Below are 20,489 nucleotides of genomic sequence, written 5' to 3' on the forward strand. Positions count from 1 at the left end.
AAGTATTTTTCCAGTGGTTCACTTACAGTACTGTGGAATTAAAATAATACTTAGAAAACAAATAAGGCTTCTTTAAAACTCTGTGAAAGCATAATAACTAGTTCATCTTGGGCGATGGACGGTGATTCCCCAGGCTGCAAATGAGGATATAGAAAGTGACTCTTTGGCCACTGTGTATGTGAGTCACTGTCACAGTCAAGATCACAGCCCAGGGTTTTGGCCTGCACTTTTGAAACTCACTGTGTGGTTTTTTTATTTAGCTGGATTGGGTCTGATCCTCTTAGCGATGCTGTGATTAGAGAGAGTGCCGGTAACTGGTCAGTTGCACATTAAGTTCAAAGTTCAGACGCATTCTTCAGCTGCTGGCTGTCATGGAGAAGTGCTTGGAAGTGCTCTGTTCCTTGTTTGATTTTATTAATGTATCAAGCGGAGAGTATTTCCAAAGGGCGGCAAGAAACGTGAGCTGTGTGGTCCTCGCAGGCAGCACGTGGAGAACGAACTTTGCCCGTCCCTTTTAAACGCTTGCTCTGCAGCCTGTGTGTTCAGAAATGCATTTCGTTTTGGCAGCATCAGTGCTAGGCTTTGCCCAGCGGGGCTTGCTTTGGGAAAGGACTGAGTCTGCGCTGCTGAAAAGCCAGTGTTGCCCCTGAGCACAGCATGGCCATTAGCTCCCTCTGGCCTCGTGTGCTCCCTGTGCGGGCTGTGCCCTGAAGCCTGCATTGTTGTCATTTTTATAGCTTCTCTTCCCAGAACTAAACAAAGTTTTGGTTTTCTGCCCAGGAAGGGGTATTTCTTGGATGGGATTGCTGGAGTGGAGATCCGTGCCGAATACTCCTCTTACAGGTCAAGAAGGAAGCAGGCTTTCAGTCTGTTGATAGTTTTCAGTTATAGTTGTTAAAGTTGTTGTTGTTTGCAGCGTGTTACAGGCTTTATTGCCAATAGAGATTTGTCAGGACCACAGGGACGCTGGCACTTTGAGCTGCAATGATGAAGGATCTCTTGAGTAAGACACCTGCCTGTGACCTGGCCCTGGGTGGAAATGGCCTGACGGGTGGGCCCTGCGTGGCGCTGGGGTGGGAGCCGCTGTGCACTGGCAGTGGGGCCGTGCTGCACGGCCATCTCCTCCTCCTCCTGGGCCATCCCCGCTGCCCTGCTGGTGGTGCGGAGCTGGCACAGCTCTCGCACGCAGGCAGGCCTTGGCTTTCGCCCCAGCATCCAGGGAGACCACGACCGAACCAGAGCAGGGCGAGGGTGGCGCGCTTCCTCCTCTCCTCCCCTGCACTCCGGCCCTAGAGGTGTTCCCGAGCACTGGGACGGTGGGGCTGAGCAGCCTCCTGCAAAACGCCAGGCAAGAGTATACCCTGGGTCCGTCCAGGCAGGGTGCTCCTCCAAACCCCTGACCCCGAACTCTCCATAAACTCCAGAAAAGGGTTTTTGCAACATCTGGCCTCCCATTAACCAGTCGTATTTTCTTGGCAGGTTAAATTCGTGTGCTACAATGAGCTATGCTACCCACCACAGGAGTTCCTGCCCAGCTCATATTTTACATGTTGATTGTGATTTGACTTTCCAAAAGAACAGTATTAAAGAGTGCCATTATTTTTGGTGTTTCATTCCTTCTGTATTTACAAGAATTATTTAGGAAAAGTGTTTTGGGTTTTTCTTTATGGGCACCTTTTCACTTCATTTTCCATGGCTTATAACAAATTACCACTCACATTTTTGTCAGATTTTTAAAAGGTGCAAAAGTAAATATGTTCTAAATTGCTGTTTGTCACCAAATTTCATGATTTTTGGTTAAAATAAATTACAGATTGCCTATAGAAGCCAGGAAGAAAAGTGAGCTGCATGCGCAGAAAAAATAGCAATATAGTTCAGACTGATAGTCTTCTATGTATTACAGGGGGTTTTCTGTGTTTGAGAACACCTCATGTAACAACAGGGTTTTGGTTGACTTGATGAGAAATTGCTGGAGTTGGGCTTGGGACTTCTTGATTTAAAGTAAAGAGGATAAAACCATACAAAGAAGGGCTAGAGTTTTGCAAGCAGACCCTGCTTGTGCACACAGTTCTGTTCTGAGGGTAGAAAATGCCTTTTCCTCTGTGGACCTTGTTGTGCAACGGAGAACTTGTCTGTCTGAATAAATGTGTGATTTGGACATAATAGCTTTTTGCATGTTTGAAGTGGAAGCAAAAATTAATACATTGGTCATTTTTCTTCACTCATGGTAACTGTCATAAGGAAAAGCATAAGAAAACTCTTGACTGGGATCATTGTTTGTTTGTGGTTTTAAAAAAAAAGTGTGCTGGGGCACTTTTGGGAATGCTTCTTGAGAGTCAACAAACAGAAAACACAAAGCACCTCCAGGAGCCTCTGTGTTGCTTTGCCTGAGAGGTTTTCCTGGATAGTTTGCTGTAAAAGCCTTTTGGCTTTCTAGATGGAGGTTCACAGGATTCTCCTTCAGAGCTCCTCCAGAATCAAGAGCCCTTTCCGATGGGCTTATGAAGACGTCAGTTTGCTCACATCCAGAAAAATGAATTTTAATCAGTGTTTTCATTCAACGATTGAGGATGTGTTAACGCCCAAAGATTTGGTATTTGGGTGTTTGCTCATCAGAAAATGCAACACTGAATTGCTTAACAAGGCTTGTGACTCGTTACACCCCACTTGAGTAGTAGCGCAGAGAGGGTGCATCATCGCCACTAATCTTGTCAGGAACCGCTCTTGGTGCTGGCTGGGAGGGAGCAGAGGCTGGAGTTCAGCCTTTCAGTCTTCCTCAGCTGAGGCTTGCCTACTGGTTTCAAATTTTCTGCCTTCTTTCCGTCCAGTGTGTGATGGAAGCTGGAGTATATCCTCTTTAAAACTCAGAACCAAAAACCCACTGAAGAATCAGCAACTTTATTTTTTTCTGTCTTTGTTGGTATTAAAAATTATTTTGTATCCTGTTTTCACTGTCTTTACACCAATGGTTGAAAGCAGTATTTGGTCTGTGACTTTACAGGAGGTAAGTTTATTTGTGTTTGTATGTATCAACGGTGTTTGTCCCTTTTGGAAATGCAGTATCCTCCTTTTAAAAGCTAACCAGAGTTCACCAGCTGCCTTTTGTAACCAGAAGGAGGATTTTGGGAAAGAGTAATCTCTTATTTTACTGACTGTAGAGACTTAGCAATGCTGAAGAGGAGGAAATCGTTGTCATAGTCAGTGAATTGTTAGTGGTGTGGAGAGAAAAGGCAGGAAGCTGTCTGTTTACACCAAGGACAACTAGCAGGTCTGACGGGTTGGCTTATGCCAGGTTACAAAATGCTGTCCGTGATGCGAGCCCTGCTGTAATGAACCAGCTCCATCTGTTGAACTTTATGCCATGGCGGATGGTATTTTGTAAAACCCTGTAAATATTTCAGAGCCATTGAAAATAGTTTACTACATATGAAAAGCACTATTTGCTATTTTTGTCTTTAGTGAGTAACGTTAGGTTTTATTTAGACTTAAGCAGATTAAGTGTTTCCTTCTGAGGAAGGAGGCAGTTTTTCACTGCTAGGTCTGGGGGGAGGAGCTGGAAAAGACAAAACCATCTAATTGTGCATACTGCCCTGTGTGGAGGAAGAGTAAAGGTGGCCCTGTAAGAGACTTTCAGCTGGAAATGAAAAGTATGGTGAACGAGATAAAAACATCTCTTAGCTGTTAACTGGATGCCCGAGGTAAGAGATCTTTAACTTACTAGCAACGTGCCATGTAAATTCTAGTTTAAGAGGAGGATAACGCATTTCCAACCATGTAGCTTGCTTACCCACTTGTCTGCGAATGCAAAGCAGGAACTTTGAACTTCACATTTGTGCAGCTTGCTTTGCGGACACCAAAGCTTTTGGCAAAAGCATAGCAAAAACGTTAAAGCAACCTTCTTGCTGGGTTATTTTGTGGAAGTCTTAAGAATTTGCTGATTTCTCCTTCTAAACAACATCCCTATGAGAAGGTATTGGTGCTGCAGCACCTGGCAGCAATACCATCCTGATCTGGTCTCAGTTTTTAGGGGAACTCCAGTCCCTTTCTGACAGCTGCTCGCTGGCAGAGCTGTGTCTATAAAAATCACCGTTTCTAAGATGGTCTGAACAAAATACAGAAATAAAGACCCATTGGAGCCTTTTAAAATTATTATTAGTTTCATTATTGTTATTATTAAATACTGCAATTTGGTTTTACACTTTAAAGTATACGTTATCCTTGCAGAAGAATTTTACTTTTCAAAATTCCTAGTGTGAAACAGTATACAGTGCAATTAAAATAAAAAGATCCTCAAAGTTCTGTGTCTTCTAGCAGTGGTTATTTTAACTGTGTTGAAACAGAAGTATTTTACTTACAGTTTCTGTAACAAAACAAGTTATTTAAAGAACAATCTTTTGGAAAGGAAACAAACTTACTTTCCTGTACAGGGCAGTGCATAGTCTAGTTGCACAATAGGGCCACGTTAAGGAGAGAGTATTTGCAGAGGTGGTGCTTCCTGCCACAGAGGAAGCTCCCACACAGAGGAGACCTTTTTTAGCATCCTCTTAGAGCTGTAGTTGTCCTTTTTTGTTTCAGACAAGCTTGCAAAATCTTCTTGCAACGGAAATGAAAATTGCAGTTTCAGAGTGGTGAGTTTGGAAAGAAAAAAATATCTGAGCGTAGCTGGTGCGCAGGAGGAAGCGAGGACAGGTTAATAATGTGCTCGTGCAAAGAAATCCCATTTTGTAGGAAGGCATTCACTGAACACCTCTGGGATTTTTTTGCTCTCTTAAGTGCTGATACATATTCACTTTTACTGGTTTGTCTTCGAGAACATAACTTACCTTTCAAGTGAGCACAGGTCCTTTTTGAAATCTCAGCATGTAGGTTATTGTTCCTCCACCTATGAGTTTCCATATGAGCTTGGTATTTTTCCTTGAGTTTTCATAGCACACACATTCCCTTTGCAGTTTCTTTTGGTATGAAAGATACACGGTCATTGTGTGACTGAAGGCTAGCACATTTTTTGCTCTCTTAAAATCCGTTTGAGGAGGGGGCCTCTATTCTCCCACCTGGCTGTGTTCTTCCAAAGACATGTATTTGATGTGAACTCCTGGAAGCCCACTGACCCACAGAGATATTTTTATTCCATTTCTCAGCCCTAGAAGAACAGTCACTGAAACTGATTTTTAAAAACCATGAATTGTTACTGTTCATTCTTCTCCTGTGTACTTACGTTCTTTAGTTAGTGCTCTACGTAGTCATCTCTGCCCGTGCAGAGTGGGTAAAGAGCGCAGTGCAGTGAGGACCAGGGCCTGCAGTCTCACAGCTTTGTGTTTTGTGTTGCCGCGCACTGCCCGCCGAGCAGGTTCTGGGCCGGTGCTCAGGGCGTGAGGTCCCCTCTCCATCTGGCACTCTTTCTCAGCAGATATCCTGTAAAACGTGCACTGTTGTCACTGGTGCACGCTACAGAGAAAGTGCACAAACGATGATACAGATTATACGAGCTGCAGGGGGTTCCCTGCTAAATACTGTTCTTTACTTGTCCTGCAGAAGATGGGAAGTTGGCACTACATCATCTACAAAATGAACTATTTTTATGAGTTCCTGCAGACAAAATTTTGTAAACTGGAGCAGGACAGCTTCCTGCTTTCGATCGGAAACGTTATTATGAGTATCTCTTAATTGGTCCCTGTTCACTGCTGCTGGGTGGGATTTTATCTGCCTAATTCCTTTTGATGATGAGCAAGTGGAAACCAAGTGCTTTTGTGGAAAGGATTGTGCTTACTTTTGACGGAGAAACCCTACAATCAATGTGTCACTTATGCGACACAAACATAACCATTGGGATGTAAGTGGAATCGCTGCATTTGCACTGCTGGCTTAATTCACTGTTGTTTCCCAGAGCAGCAGTCCTGTCTTAATGTGCACTCTTGCCTTCTCGGTGTTTTACACACACACAATATACTCACTTATTGCTCCTTAATATTGATAAGGATTAACTTCCTTTCCTGGTTGTTCCTTTCTTTCTGCAGAGGGAAAACCGCAGGCTCCAAGAAGCAAGCATGCGGCTGGAGCAGGAGAACGATGACCTTGCCCATGAGCTTGTAACAAGCAAAATTGCCTTACGGAATGACCTGGACCAGGTAACGCTAACAGAGATGGGTCCCAGCTCAGGCTGGGCCACACCAATTTTAGGAGCCCTGCTTTGTGCTCAAGTGAAAGCATGAATGCAACAGTAGAAGTGTAATTATTTGTGCCTTTATTCTCCTGACAACCTCGCTCCTAGTTGCAGTCAGAAAGTTGGATTTCCACAAGCGTGCAACTGTAGGCATTCACAATGGTGTCTTGCCATCACTGACTGTTGTGGATTGTTTTAGAAAACGTAAGCCGTAACCTTTAGGCAGATACCAAAGAATGAACATTTACTTGAAAAAGGGCTCACATACTCCTCGAAAGACTAATTTCAAGGGAAGTTGCCTTGCAGAATGTCTGCCACCTTATGTGGATCTGTTTTTCACAGTAGTTTTAGTACAGGCAAAGAAATTCAGAGATCATGAAGTGGTGTGGCACCAAAAATTAGAATGGCTCCTGGGTGTCCTTTGATAACTGCTTTTGTTTCCTGTGAAGACCGAAATGTGGAGGACAGCAGCATTCAGAGCCTTTCATCTCAGAGATGACTGTCAGAGAACTACACATTCAACCCTCCTCTTTCTGGAGTGTTTTATGTAGCATTGATAAATGCTGTAACAGCTATTATTAAGGTACTAAATTCAGGAGGGCCATACTCCACCACAGCTCGTGACGAGCCCCGTGCTTAGTGAGGGATGTACTGCCTTTTATACTGTAAAATTTTTTCCTGCAAGGGCCTCTCAATTTGATTTCCCGTAGTTATCTGGCTTTCCTTGTCTAACCTCAGAATTGTAAACATCATTGAGCACAGTTGTGCAATTTGTATTTCTGTTTAGGCAGACCCTTGACAGTTAGGCTCTGCTCATTTAGATCCACAGGATTCTAAAATTGTGCGCTGTCTTGGTGAGCAAATGCGGGCAGAGATGCGCTTTGCATGATGGAGTGAAGGCCGAAAGCCATGTGTTGAGGTGCTCTGTCTGCCCTGGGAGCAGCTGTACGTAAAGCAGCTTTGTCTGCTGCTGCCCGTGCTTGTTTCTTCTCAAGTATCGTGACAAGGCTGCCAAGCACATACTGTTGTCAGTCCTGTTCCTTGCTCTCCTGCATTTTAGCAGTCCTTCTGTAGATGAGAGTGGCTTCATGAAGTATTCCTACACCCTTCCTCAGTTTGCTGGGACTGAAAGAAAAGCTTTGTCCTACTGCACTCCTCATCTGCAAGATCAGGTGATACCGTACACCACTGCAGGTGCTTGGGGAGCCTGGAATGAACACATAAAAGGAGGAAAGATTTGTGGTTCTTTCAAAGCATATCTTAAACAGGCCTTTCATCAAAAATACCCTTGTCATCCCTGAGTTCTTTTGTTCTAAGATGTCAATCTTACCGATTTTCCATTCTTTCACTGCTTGCCTTCCTTTGCTCCATACAGCCATATACACACTAAGCAGTGCAGGAATCCCCAATCCATCTCTTCTGTCATAGCCCTGGTGGAGCCGCTTCTCCTACCCACAATCGCCACTAACACCCTCATCAATAATTAACGCTGTGGCAGAGAGATAAGGTTCTACTACCAGCAGTGAAAGAAAACCAAACTGCAACTTGTCTCCAAGCTCTGTACTGTTATTCGTTGTTTACAATGCTGTTTTCCCTCTTGTGTTTTCAGCAAACTAAGTGTTACTTGACCACAACCCTTGCCTGTTCCAGCACCTAGTTACTTGAACAGGAGTGGGGTGATGCTGTGTGTGTGTGTCTCCCAGTTGGGGAGGTCAACAGAATATATCCAGACATTGACAAATACATTTCTCTCCTGGTGATCGGTGAGCATAGTGCTCACAAAAACAAAGCTTTCCCAGTATGTTTCACCATAAGCTTGGCCCTTCAGAGGAAGGAGAAAATTCATATTCTCCGGTACACACACAGTATCAAGTTTCTCCAGGTAATCTTTATTTGCGCTGATAAACCGTTTTATCTGGTGGTCCTGTTTGTCTCTGTTATACTTGTGTCTTCACCCGGACGCTTGGCGAGGTACAGCGCAGGCACCTAACGTTTTCTACAATATCTGGTTTCCCCAGTCACTAAATCAAAAATGGAACGAGTTATCGGAAGTTACACAGGAGCTAAGTCACGCTGCCCTTGCTTAGATTAACATTGTTCCCCGCAAAAATACTCTGTACATCATGGTTTGTATTAGGTTTGTATGAGGACATGGTATCTGTGCTTACTTGCCATCTGGGCATAGGTAAACGTTTGGCAAAAGGGTCCTTTTGCATAGTTGTTGAAACGCAGCGAAATAACTTCCAAAATAGCCACTTGAAAAGGGAATTTCCTATAAAATGAAGGTTCGGTGAGACATCAGAGGACAGGAGAAGGCAATGCTAGAACCCGAATCTGCAGTATTTCTGAGATGTGTATACCAAGCATTTGTGTTGGCACAGATAACATCTGAGTTACACTAGCGTTTCTAATTCTAGGCTGAAGACAAAGCAGATGTTTTGAACAAGGAACTTCTCCTGACCAAACAGAAGCTAGTGGAGACTGAGGAAGAGAAACGGAAGCAGGAAGAGGAAACTGCTCAGGTAAGACATTCTCCAACTTTTCCCATTTATCAAGGAAACGCAAGCAAAAGGATATGCAGAAAAGCATGAATGTGTTGCAGTTGTGGAAAGGATTTTATCTTCAAAATGCAGTTGCAATTAAAACTTGAAAGTGCCAGCATAATTTTTTTTTTTTTTTTAAAGTATGCTTTTCAGTCTTTTCCTTTACTTGAGCTCCAAATGTTCAGTTTTTCATACCTTATCTTCTTCCCAGTATTGTAATAATCATTTTTACTGGTGGCAAGCAATCGCAACTCAGGAGACATGGTCAGACCTCCTGTAATTAGCTAAACAAGTAGCTGGAGGAGTTGTTGCTTTATAAGAGGCCATTTTGGATTCAGCTGCTGGTTCACTGAAAGAAAGCTGTGACTGTCCCTGCTTGAAGCTAGAGCCAACAGCAGAACAGAGTTGAGGGCTGGGAGAATTTTGCTGACTAGACCTGGCCTCATACTTGTTTGTAAAATGTTCAGTCTTAGGTTTTTAATCCTACATATCTAACGTGCTGAATACTGACACAGATGAAATTATGTTTCAGAAGTGATACCTTGATTTTTATTTTTGCCACTTGACAACAGTGACTGCAATAATCAAACGGTAATTCTTTGTGTCTCTCTAAAGTGGAGGTTGCCAAGTTCTCTGTTTGCCATGAAGAAGGCAGTGGAGGCCTTTTTCCTACTGAAAGGGCTCTCAAAATTTAGTGGTTCTGCATGGTGGAGGAGTGAGTTGGCTGTATTTTAACAGGGCGCCACAGACCAAACCGAATTTTTTTCTCCTGTTATGGAGATGCGAGTGCTGAGAGAGCCTTCTTCTTATTCCATCTCTAAACAAACAAATAATCTGCCTGTCCAAACCTGCTGCGACCAATTTTTTTGCAGAAAAACAAAATTGGTAAAACCCGCTTAATAGTAACGCTCTTGTTTTGCGTTCTGTGGGCCACGCTGTACCACCGTCTAACGCAGAGAATTCTCTAGGCAGGGATACAACTGAATCTCAGTGTAGACTTTTTCGTTATAACTGAATATAAGAAGTATTTGTATACTGAGTAAATCAGCCACTTCTCTGAAGAACTGGAACTTGGTAAGAAGAAGCTGTAGAGCTGCTGTAAACACAGCAAGACTTTGAGAGAACAGTCTGACACACACATTTTGAGAACTTCTCTCAGGGTACTGTGTAACTTCTCTCCTTCAATTCCTAGCTGAAGGAAGTCTTCAGGAAGCAGCTCGAGAAGGCAGAATCCGAGATCAAAAAAACCACAGCCATTATTGCAGAGTATAAACAGGTACTGTTCTGGAGATGCTTTCTCACATTTCTTTTTTCAACCCGTTCTGAGAGCTGAATTTTCGGAATTGCAGACCTCACCCTTTAAATAAGATACGCTACATTTCAAGCTTTCAGAGAGCAAGCATTGTAATTTGTCATAAATCTTTTTGTGGTTTTCCTAATAGTCTCCTAATTTAGGGAATCAGGGATAACCTCTTTCAGCTAATTTTAGTACTGTAGGGTGAATGCTTCTTTACTCCGTGACATAATGCAGTACAAACATTATAAACCAATTAACCCGTAAAATGTTCCGGTCTCCATGTTCAGGTTCTGTATTGAATACTGCCATTGTGTTCATTCTCATTATCAGCAGCAGTTGGATTTGTTAAGGGGGAATGCATGTACCTGAGTGAGGCAGAATTTAAGAAATGTTGGCTCTAACAAAAACCATTATTAAAAAGCACAGGTTATATTTTAGTATAGTAAACTTTAGCTAAGAGACTGCTTTCTCTGCTCCAGATTTGTTCCCAGCTGAGTACCAGGCTGGAAAAACAACAAGCCGCCAGTAAAGATGAGCTGGAAGTTGTGAAGGTGAGAACGATGCCTCTGCATATGGGGTGTTTCTAACACAAGTGTTGCTAAATGCCAGGGGTACAGAACAAGATGTGAATCGAGGTTTACTGTAACAACAGTGGTGGCCACCCAGCTGCACCGATAGCCCCACGTACATTTGTTATCAGATGAAAACAAAGGGTTTATTTCCTTTCATGGTTCTTTATCTTCTATCAGACAGGGTGGAACTCTTGAACTGAAGTGCATATAGTACTTGGCTTTTTGTTTTCCTGTTGAAATGTATACTTCTGGCAAAAAATGTAGAGAAACAATATTTGCTTGGATGTTTTAATTAAATGGAAAAAAAAAAAAAAAAGAGACTCTCAGAAGAGAAAACGTATTGCTGCTCCAGTGTGCAGAGTGGAGGAGTCGGAACTGGCTGAATTGGACAAGGTCTATATTTGGGTTTCTGTAACTGAAGCAGAGTTGGTTTAGTAATTGGCACAGCTTGGGCCATCCCCAGAATTTCCATAGCAGTTCCTCTCCCTTTGCTAAAACCTGCTAGCAGGAACATCTGCACTAGAGGTAAATGTTTCAGGTAGTAATTCCATCCCTCTGGTTTGTCACTACTGAGTAGGCAGAATTGGTTTCCCTCTGCTATAGCCTCTAGTTGTTTCTTTAGTACCCAAGCTGAACCTGATTTGTTGCTTTTTAGCGACTTTGTTATGTTATTGATAAAAAAAATAATAATCCTAGGATTGACATTTCTATAATCTGCTGAAATAGCTCAATATCCCCTTTTTGTTTGTGCGAGCCAGGCCAGCTGTGCTACATCTTCAGCCATGAGTAACTGATTCACCTCTCCAGGTAGCAAGAGAACCTTACTGTGGTCTGTCAGGCATCGCTGGCAAAAAGGGGCATCCCCTACGATGCTGAGCAAGCACCAACAGGACAGTATTGGCCCTTGCAGGGAGCACAGGCTGCTCGCTTGCTTCTGGAAATATGGAAAAGCTACCTGGCACCCTCTAAAATATCACAATCTGTATTAATTTGGTCAAGTGCTTTTATGGAAGAGAAGAAGCCCCTAGAGTGTAATTTACTCTTCTGAACTCAGCTAGCATAAATACTGCAACATATTACAAAGCTTTGGTAGCAAGAGGGCTTGAGTGATTCTAATCTAGGAGCAAAATCTCTGTGTTTAGACAGAGCATGCTAAGTAGGTTTTAGGAATTTTTATACTGGTTAATATACTACCCTGGAAATTGTTCATGAATGTCTCAAATTCTTTTCATGTCAAATATGAAAACTGCAGTACCAGATAGTTTGAGACTACTGACCGAAAGGCAGCCTAACATAAAAATGGCTCTTCCAGGAAGCACAGTAACTCCCGTAACATGGATTAAAAATGAGCTTTCTGGGTATTTCAGGGGAAGGTGATGGCCTGCAAACACTGCAGTGAGATTTTCAGTAAGGAGGGGGCACTGAAGCTGCCTGCTGTAAGCATGGAGAATAAAGGCATAGAAACAGATGATGAGAAGGATGCACTGAAGAAGCAGCTGAGAGAGATGGAGCTGGAACTTGCACAGACCAAACTGCAGCTTGTGGAAGCCAAGTGCAAAATTCAGGTATGTGGAATCCCAGTACAGCAGGGCAGTCTCCTTAGCCTCATTGTGCTCAGTCCAAATTAATCCTGAATCATGCAAAAAATTCTTCCAAAAGGGAGCGTATACTTGTACTGCTATATATCTGTGAACTTACAGAACAGTTTTGTCTAAAAAGAAAAGAGGCTTTTATTTGTATGTCTAAATATCTTCTGCTGTTCCTGCAATTTCGATCTGTCTTCTCTCCCCGGTGCCTGGGAGGTTGCAAGCAAAGCGCTGGATTGCAGGGACTGAGTTTGAGGATGGTTTTCTGTTAATTAATTGGGTTTTGATCAATTCTGACTATTCTGCTTTCTTAGGAGCTGGAGCACCAGAGAGGAGCCCTTATGAATGAAATCCAAGCTGCCAAAAACTCTTGGTTTAGCAAAACCCTGAACTCTATCAAAACAGCCACAGGCACACAGCCAGCGCAGCAGCCCCAGCCGCCCCTGCCGCCCAAAGAGGGCAGTACATAGTTCCAGCCAGAGCCGGTACAAGAGCACAAAGAGCAACACAGCTGAAACCCTGGAGGATTCTTCCAGTGGTCTCTCCTCTTGGGGAAAGGACAAAAGGCAGGAGTGCAGGCTTGAAGTGAAATTCTTCGGTGTTTTTCATTCATTCTGATGTGACCCTTTTCAAAGGGGAAAAAAAAAATAATTCCTGTTTTATGTTGAATTCTTACTTCCCAAACTGCCTTGCTGAAAGCCACGTTCTGATACCTTCATACTTTTACACTTTATTTTATATGACTAGATGTTAAATAAATACTTCAGAACTAGGTCTTTAATACATGACTAATTATTCAGAATTATTTTTATCTTGCATAGAAGGTTTTTTCGTCTTCTGGAGGAAGAGAGAGAATGGAAAACAAAGTACTGAAGCATAATCTCTTCGTAGAAAGCACAGTGTGATGAGTACTAGTGTGTGTGCGGGTGTCTAGGATAACTTACGCCCTGGGACCATCTCAGAAGTTTGTCGCAGTGACGATGTCCTGCAGAGAAGCACTTTTTGTGAAGCTTAGGCCATAGCAAAGATAGTCTTGTGCTCTCTTGGCACAATCGTTTATGAGCTTCCCTGGTAATTTCTTAGTTTTGGTTGTTTTTTCTTCAGAAACGCTAGTAGCGCAGTTCTCTGTAGCACTGTTGTTTAGAGGCTATTTACAGCTGAACTGGAATTTAACATAAAGTTATCTAGTTCCCTTTTTTATTTCATGTTTATACTAAGAATTTCAAGAAATAATTCCTTCCACTGGGATAAAGGGAATTTGTTCAACATTTATTTGATGTTTTTGCTGAGAAGCAGAGTGAAGACCTTGTGTAGTTTTGACCTTCTGTAAATCCGGTGCAATAAAGGGTAGGTTCTATGAATAAAAGTAGGGAAAACCTTTCCCTGGGTCTATATTCAAATTCTGAATTTGACACAGAAATGAGGTTTCAAATAAAAAAACCAAAAGGCTTGTGCATCAAAAAAGCGAGATCTGTTAGACAGAAGTGTTTGGTCAGGAAATGCTACGCTGATATTGCTTACTTTTATAAAAACAAACATTTTCAAGTGGAATACAAAAACTAGACTTCCCCATGGGTAGACTTCTCTGATGATTCCCAAACCTGTCTGGTTGTTTTATATCTCTTAAGGTAAGAAAATTCAAAAGCATTTGTTTTGACTGAACATAAAGTGTTTATAGAAATACTTATTTCATGGAAAATTAAACTATTGCTTGAACTGATGGAATATTTTTTTAATTATACCTGTCATGTCTAAAGATGGTCTTGCAGGTAAATATCATTACTGGACTAAAGGTTGTGTATTAATTGTTCCATTCACAAAATTGTTCCAGGGACATAGTTCTGTTTTGACCTTTTTAAAAAAAAATTCTAAGGAATGCCATATCTTGTCAGTTTTGTACAATAAAATTTAATGATACCCATCTTGTGCTTTGTTGTCAAGCATAATTGTGGATTATTTTAAACAGGGTAGTACAAATTTAATGTTACCTGTGCCAAAGGAATGATTCTGAAAGGCAGTCAGCTGTTTGAAGTAGAGATCAAAATATAGTCACTATCCTGACACAGCTATCCTGCAACAAAATTCTCTCTTCTAAGAGTAAGGGGTTAAAAAAAAAATTAATATTTTTTAATGTACCTGCCAGAACAGTGACTATCTGGAAATATTAATTCAGTGAGGAAAAAGGGGGGGAAAAGCATAAGGAATTTCTTCTGCAAATATTAACAAAGCTCTTTTTCCGTGGTCACTTTCTTGCTAATAATATTTGCGTAAACGTTTCCATTCCCTTGACTATCTAAACCCAGCATTAGTCATTCACTTACCAGTTCCGCTTCACACTCACTGCATAATAACTGTGAAGTGACATTTAAGAATACCTGGTGAACATCTGAGCATTACATGTGAGAGTACCATGCCCATGAGTGACACTGCTGGTTTGACAAGTGTCCGAATTTCTCATGTCATTTCTCTTAAATCATACTTAGAAGTGGATTTAAAACCTTGACTGGAAAAATGCAGTAATAATTTTTTTTAAAAAAAAAAAAAAAGGAAAAAAGACCGTGGTTCCCTGCGCAGCCGAGTTCACGTAGCAGCTCGCTGCTGCTCAAAGATCTCACTCCTCCAGCTCCCCGTTGTACAGCCACGTCCCTTGCCCTTGTTACGGCACTTACTGGAGAGGGTTAAAAACAAAAAAAAAGTGGGTGGTTATTTCCCCCCCTCCCGGTTAGACGAAGTTAATCGTCTCAAAGTGCCCGATGAGTGCAAGCGGATCATGGGGGTGGGACTTCCCCAGTGCATCACAAAAGACCCGTTAAATAAGCTCACCATGTTCCACGGGACTAGCTTTGGCACAACCTCATCTGTCTCAGTGCAGCAGCTCTCTGACTCTGGAAGTTGAGTTTCTGTGACAAAAACGTGTTTGCTCCCTGCAGGCTGTGATGATTTCAAAACCTGTAGGACAGAAGCCGGCTTACATCAGCGGAAACAGTTTCAGAAGGCAAAGGCTGTGTTAGCACTCTTGGCAATGGTGTGAAGGCATTCAGCAGGTTTCACTTTCCATTTGTAGATCAAAGGTAGCATTTGTAGCAGTGGCGTTCGGAAGAGTAATGTTTACGGGCCAACTGTGGCTTCTCAAAAGTACTGAAAGAGTAAGAGAATAGCTCTGTGGCTTTATCTTGGTGAACAGGCATAGTTACACTCAGAACCAAGGAAAGGAGCAAGACTGCAGGATTAAACCAGGCGAGCTAAAATGCCACCTCCTGATGTACGTGCTGTTGGGAAACGTCACTTCCTGTGAGAAAACGAGTCTGGGGTTTAATTAGTCCTTTCAGCAGCGTGTGATGGCGCTATGTGCGCGCGTATCCCAGACCGACTGACCTGCCAGGGACAGCTGGCTCGTTGTTTGGCTTTTCAGCAGGAAAGGCCATCAAAGTCTCACTGAAACGGTTATTTTCATGTGGCACTGGAACAGCTAACGTAGCTCCTAAGTCTGGAGGGATTAGTAATTTTTTGCCCAAGTCAGTATTAAACTATGTGTCCACATCAAACTTATGTTAAAAGTAATTTGAATTTCGTAAATATGTATGTGGAACTAAATCTTGTTTTTATTGAGAATGCAGAGTTCTGAAATAAAGCCTTTATTTTGATTAGGGACAAACCTCCAAAGTAAATTTTTAGTACAACTGTTTTATCATGTTGGATTCCAGTCTGTTCCTGGGGTGCCCAGTATGGAAAAAAAAAAAATAATACTTTTTTTCACTTTAAAAAGAAGTTGTTCTTACTTTGACTGTAACACTTTACAGGATAAATGAAGCAAGGCTGATTTAGTTACATGGTACATCTGTGAACTAGTGTTATCTCTGTGAATCAAACTTAATACTCTACAGTAATAGGACTTATTTCACTTAGTTTAACAAATTCTAAATGTACCTGGAGAGAACAAAACCCAATAAAATAGAAAATGTCACGCATGGTGTTAATCCAAGAATCTGCAAAATCCCTAAGGTCCGTGTGCATTAACGTTTAGTAAAACCAGTCTCGGGAAGGGTGATCAGATGTGTCACCCGTACTGCCAGCTGACAAACACATCCTCATCCTGCTCGTTACTTAGGATGAGATTTGCTACAGCTAAGTTAATTGCTTACACAGGTAAGCAATTTTTTTTCCCCTTGTTAAACATTTTAGAGGAATTCTCTTGATTGGCCCCTGAAATTTCTTTTAAGATAGCCACTTTCATCCGTGCCATTGTGTTAAAGACAACCCAAACCAGCCATCTACAAGGGGAGAGTGAGACAGAAAGTCTGTCAAGAACAGCAAGAATTCAGCCCCTTGACAAAGCAGGAAGGATCCCGTTGACTTTAGAGTCACGATGTCACTCACTGACTGAATGTGGCAACTTAGGAGTAAATAAAAATCTGAATTTACTGGCACTGAAGTATCAAAACTTGGAAGCGATGCAAGTCATGCTTTCCCCACAGGATAAAGGTAGGGCTGTTCCCTTCCTTCTATTAAGTAGTTGCAGTGAAATCCATGACACTACTTGTACATGTGGGAGAACTATACCTCTTCTTTTGATGTACTGCTCGACTCAGGGATAATTGGCATACTTCTGCATAATCTAATAAGCCTAAATACGGTTGGCATTGAAAACAGAAACACTCTTCTCTTTCAATGCTGGTTTTCTTCCAAGTGCTAGAGAGAAAACCTTAGTACATGTTACTGCCTTGACTGTGAGATCAGGGCAGAGATTTTTCTCTCCAGACCGTGGGACTGTCCTGGCTGACAAGCACACCGCCGGGACGGCTGAAGCCCGCGGCACGTGCCGTGTGCCGACAGCCGTCCGCGCCGGCCACGTAACGCTGCGTGTGCCCAGGGCAGCGAGTGCACACAGCGCCTGGCATCGTGGTGCTCTTGCAAGCACAGAGGCTTGAACTGAATTATTTCTCCGTCTGTTATGCTAATATCCCACTGGGAGCTGTCCCGTTACCTCCCTCCAAGTAGTGATACTAAGGGGAGACACAGTGGAGCACTCCAGCCCGGACCTTCCAGGTCAGGTTAGGTGTGTGTCACAGCAGCCGTTAAACCGGGGCTAAAGCGTAGGCGGGTTTTGGGGAACGCAAAGAATTTGCAACTGGATAGATAATACTCAGCGTTGATCGGGATCCTATCTTTCCCAGGTCAGAAGTCTACATAATTTATTTCAGGACCGTGACTTAACACGTACAGGTTAATCCTCCAGGAATACAGGGCTCTCCATTTCTCCTGGATTCCAACTGCTTTGCTACTGAATGTATTTCATGCTATTTTTACCTGAAAAAGAAAAAAAAAAGATATGGGTAGAGAATTAGGACATTACTTCCTCTTATTTTCTTATTCAGTGGGACTTGCTTTTATTTAACCTGTAAAGGAATATATATGTATCTTTGGAAAACTATATCTTATATATGGAATAATATATAGGAAACTGAATCAGAAGGGGATAAATACATCAAAAGGATTTGGTATCATAAATTTCATTTGTGATTTGATACCACCAGAATCCTGGGCTGTACTAATTTCCTTTCAGTTTCTCTTATTTTTGTATTTTATATAATACATGGATGGTACTAGCAATGCAAACAAGAGCAGATGATCTCAGATTTTTCTCCAGATCCCAATTCCCTCCTTCCAGTAATCCCTCTGGGTTTGCACTGCTGCTGATATCACCTTCAAAAGGTGTGCCAGGAGCTCTCACGAGCTTTGGGAACTGTCGCTTCCCCATGGAAGAAGATTCTCTGGCTTCTCTGAACCGGGAAGAGATGGCACACGAATGCAGAAAAGGGTCTCACCAAGCACGACCCAGATCCCTCAGTGTCTGCCATTCCAGGTGGATTCGCTTCGGCACTTTGAAAACAGAGTGCAGCTTCAAAGCTCTGCTCTGTTACAGTGAAGTTTTCCAGGTTTGGAGTTGCATTTGTTACCTGCGTGTGTCCCAAGTTCTCAAATCCTAAAGAGTGAGGAAAAAGAGCATCATAGTGGTACCAGACTGTTATCTGAGAACAATTCAGTACTGCTGGTACTTGTGTAACAAATCCATGTATTATATAAAGTATAATACAGAAATATAAGTGTAATGCTTGGTATTAAAAGTGCAATTCAATGTACATGGTCACAACAAATGTTTACTTTTTTAATTGTTACAGAATTGTTTGGATCAGTACCTTGTTATCATTGTGTGAATGATGCCTTGTAAAATAAATGGAAGTGCAAACAAAATGGGAATAAGGTGCTTACTTTCATAAACCAGTTGCTTAAGAAACAGCTTAAATCTGTTTGCAATAATAAACAGCTGCTGTGTCAGGTTTTCTGCTATAGTCCACTCCAGCTGGTTATTTTCAAGCAGCACTGTTGCACTAGGACACAGCGACTCGCTGTCCGAAACGTGTGCATGCTACATAGCTAATGCCAGGGTAACCTGCTCCTTTGTTAGGAAAATCCACTCGTTGACAAGGGGTACCCTATTCCGCAGGGGTCTGACACAGGCGCTGTGCTGGAAAACTAACGGGTCACCCTGGTCCTCTGCTCCAAATGCTACTCTGAGGTTTCCAGCACAGGGAACATACTGGCAAATTTGATTCTCTTAGAGGTTGTTGATACACAGCAATGGGGCAACAGGAGCTGTTGTCAAGGACTTCATGCTTCCCTGGAGCACACAAGAGGAATGTGCAAGCGAGCCATGAGGCAGCATGCCTGAAGGAAGAGACGCAGGGAGCAGGAGACAGCAAGAAACTGAAAACTGACTTTGGTAAAAGAGAAGCATGGCCGAGCAAGGACAGGACAGAGCAGGATTTACGGCAGTCAAAAGTATTCAAATGCTTTATAAAACCATTTTTCCATGTAAGCAATTGCTCTAGTTCTTTTTTATTAATTGAGATGAAAAGCCATTTCCCCAGATAACTGGAAAAGTACACAGTACTTCAGGGGAAGACAGGAAAGCAGAGAGGCAGAAAAGCTGAAAATTAAATTTACCAGACATAACATTTTGTACTGATTTACCTCCACATCACTATCCAAAGACTGTTTGTCATCAGTTGCTATTGATGCCTGCAGACCAAGGCAGAAGGGATGGCTCCTACATGCTAGACAGAGAGGCCATATCCTTTCAAAGCCCTCTCAGCTGCTTTCCCCTGCCCAGTCTCTGCCCTGGTGAGCACTGAAGAGCACTGCACTCGATTTTGTCTGCCAGGCAGACAAGACCAGGATCGTTCAGCTGAGTTTCAGTACTCCTGCTAACTCTCACCTAGCTCCTTTTCCTCCTCTCGATGCAGGAACTGTTCTGATTCTCCTCCCCCTCGAGCGAAGGCCTGCTACTCCGCTCCCTGTAAGGATGCGGAGAAGAAAGCTTGGCCTTGTCAGTCCCTCTTCTGCTCCTGGCCAGGGGAGGATGCAGCATCCAGACGCTGCTGCATCTTTATGCAAAGGAGAGCTGGGTGGAAGTTGGGTTTGCGTTACAAGAGTGACAACTCTTCCTCAGGGGAGCTGCCACTCGAGTGGAAGTGCCATGGGCACCGAAATGCTCCTGATTTAAGGAAACAAACCAAACACTGGTTTTAAAAAGTCTCAAGAAAAAAAGCAAAATACAGGCTCACTTAAAAATGCACTTATGCATTACTGAAAGTGTTTTCTCTTCTAGGCAGAAATTAAATATAAAGCAATACCAATTTAAATTCTAAAGCTTTGAGCACTTCCTAATATAAGACCACAATTGAGAGTGGAGAAACTCAAAGATTAGTATCTAAGGAAAAAACCACAAAGTTTTTTCTTGTCTCAGTGTCTACTTAACAGAAAGATCATAAGGAAACAATTCCTGAATAAGCAACTGCTCTCAACCAATGAAATAACCATGCTGCAGAAGTAAATTCCAGTTGATGATACTGTATTTTCCAGATAAAATCAACTAGCCCAGCTTCAGATGTGAACGCTGTTCCTGAAGATGGACAGGCTGAAGCTCAGCCCTATGAAAATGAAACAGTTAGTTGTGCAGAGCTTTCCTGAGCCCCTCTCGGCTGCAGATCTTGAAGCACTGGGCCAGAAGGCTGCAATAAACACTTCGGCACAACGCCTGTTCCAAGTGCTCTGTGGAACGCAGGCCTGAGCATAAACCCGGTACGCGGATGCAGCAACGGTGCAGGGAAACGCCCCGCTGTACGTTTTTTCGCGGGCAACAGGCTGCAGTTCTGAGGAAGGTCATTTCAAGTCCCCTCCAAAAGAGCAACGCTCGCATAGGAGAGCCGCACCCCGCCGGCTCCCAGACCCGCCAACCGGGCGGTAGGGCCTGCCCGTCTCAGCTGCGGC

At 42.8% G+C, this 20,489-nt stretch overlaps 1 protein-coding gene across 1 annotated transcript in view; it reads left to right on the plus strand.

Moving 5' to 3' along the window:
* RABGAP1L (RAB GTPase activating protein 1 like) overlaps window positions 1-14,079 on the plus strand; it is a 258,884-nt gene extending 244,805 nt beyond the window's left edge. Inside the window, exons 21-26 of the mRNA XM_086463421.1 lie at window positions 6,015-6,125; window positions 8,578-8,682; window positions 9,896-9,979; window positions 10,480-10,551; window positions 11,940-12,137; window positions 12,473-14,079. Of these exons, the coding sequence (XP_086319547.1) occupies window positions 6,015-6,125; window positions 8,578-8,682; window positions 9,896-9,979; window positions 10,480-10,551; window positions 11,940-12,137; window positions 12,473-12,628 (726 nt within the window). The 3' untranslated portion in view covers window positions 12,629-14,079. The remainder of the gene's footprint in view (window positions 1-6,014; window positions 6,126-8,577; window positions 8,683-9,895; window positions 9,980-10,479; window positions 10,552-11,939; window positions 12,138-12,472) is intronic.
* The last annotated feature ends 6,410 nt before the right edge of the window (window positions 14,080-20,489 follow it).

The sequence above is a fragment of the Leptosomus discolor genome, chromosome 3 (genome assembly GCF_034619465.1).
Source record: "Leptosomus discolor isolate bLepDis1 chromosome 3, bLepDis1.hap2, whole genome shotgun sequence".
Lineage (NCBI taxonomy): Eukaryota > Metazoa > Chordata > Aves > Leptosomiformes > Leptosomidae > Leptosomus > Leptosomus discolor.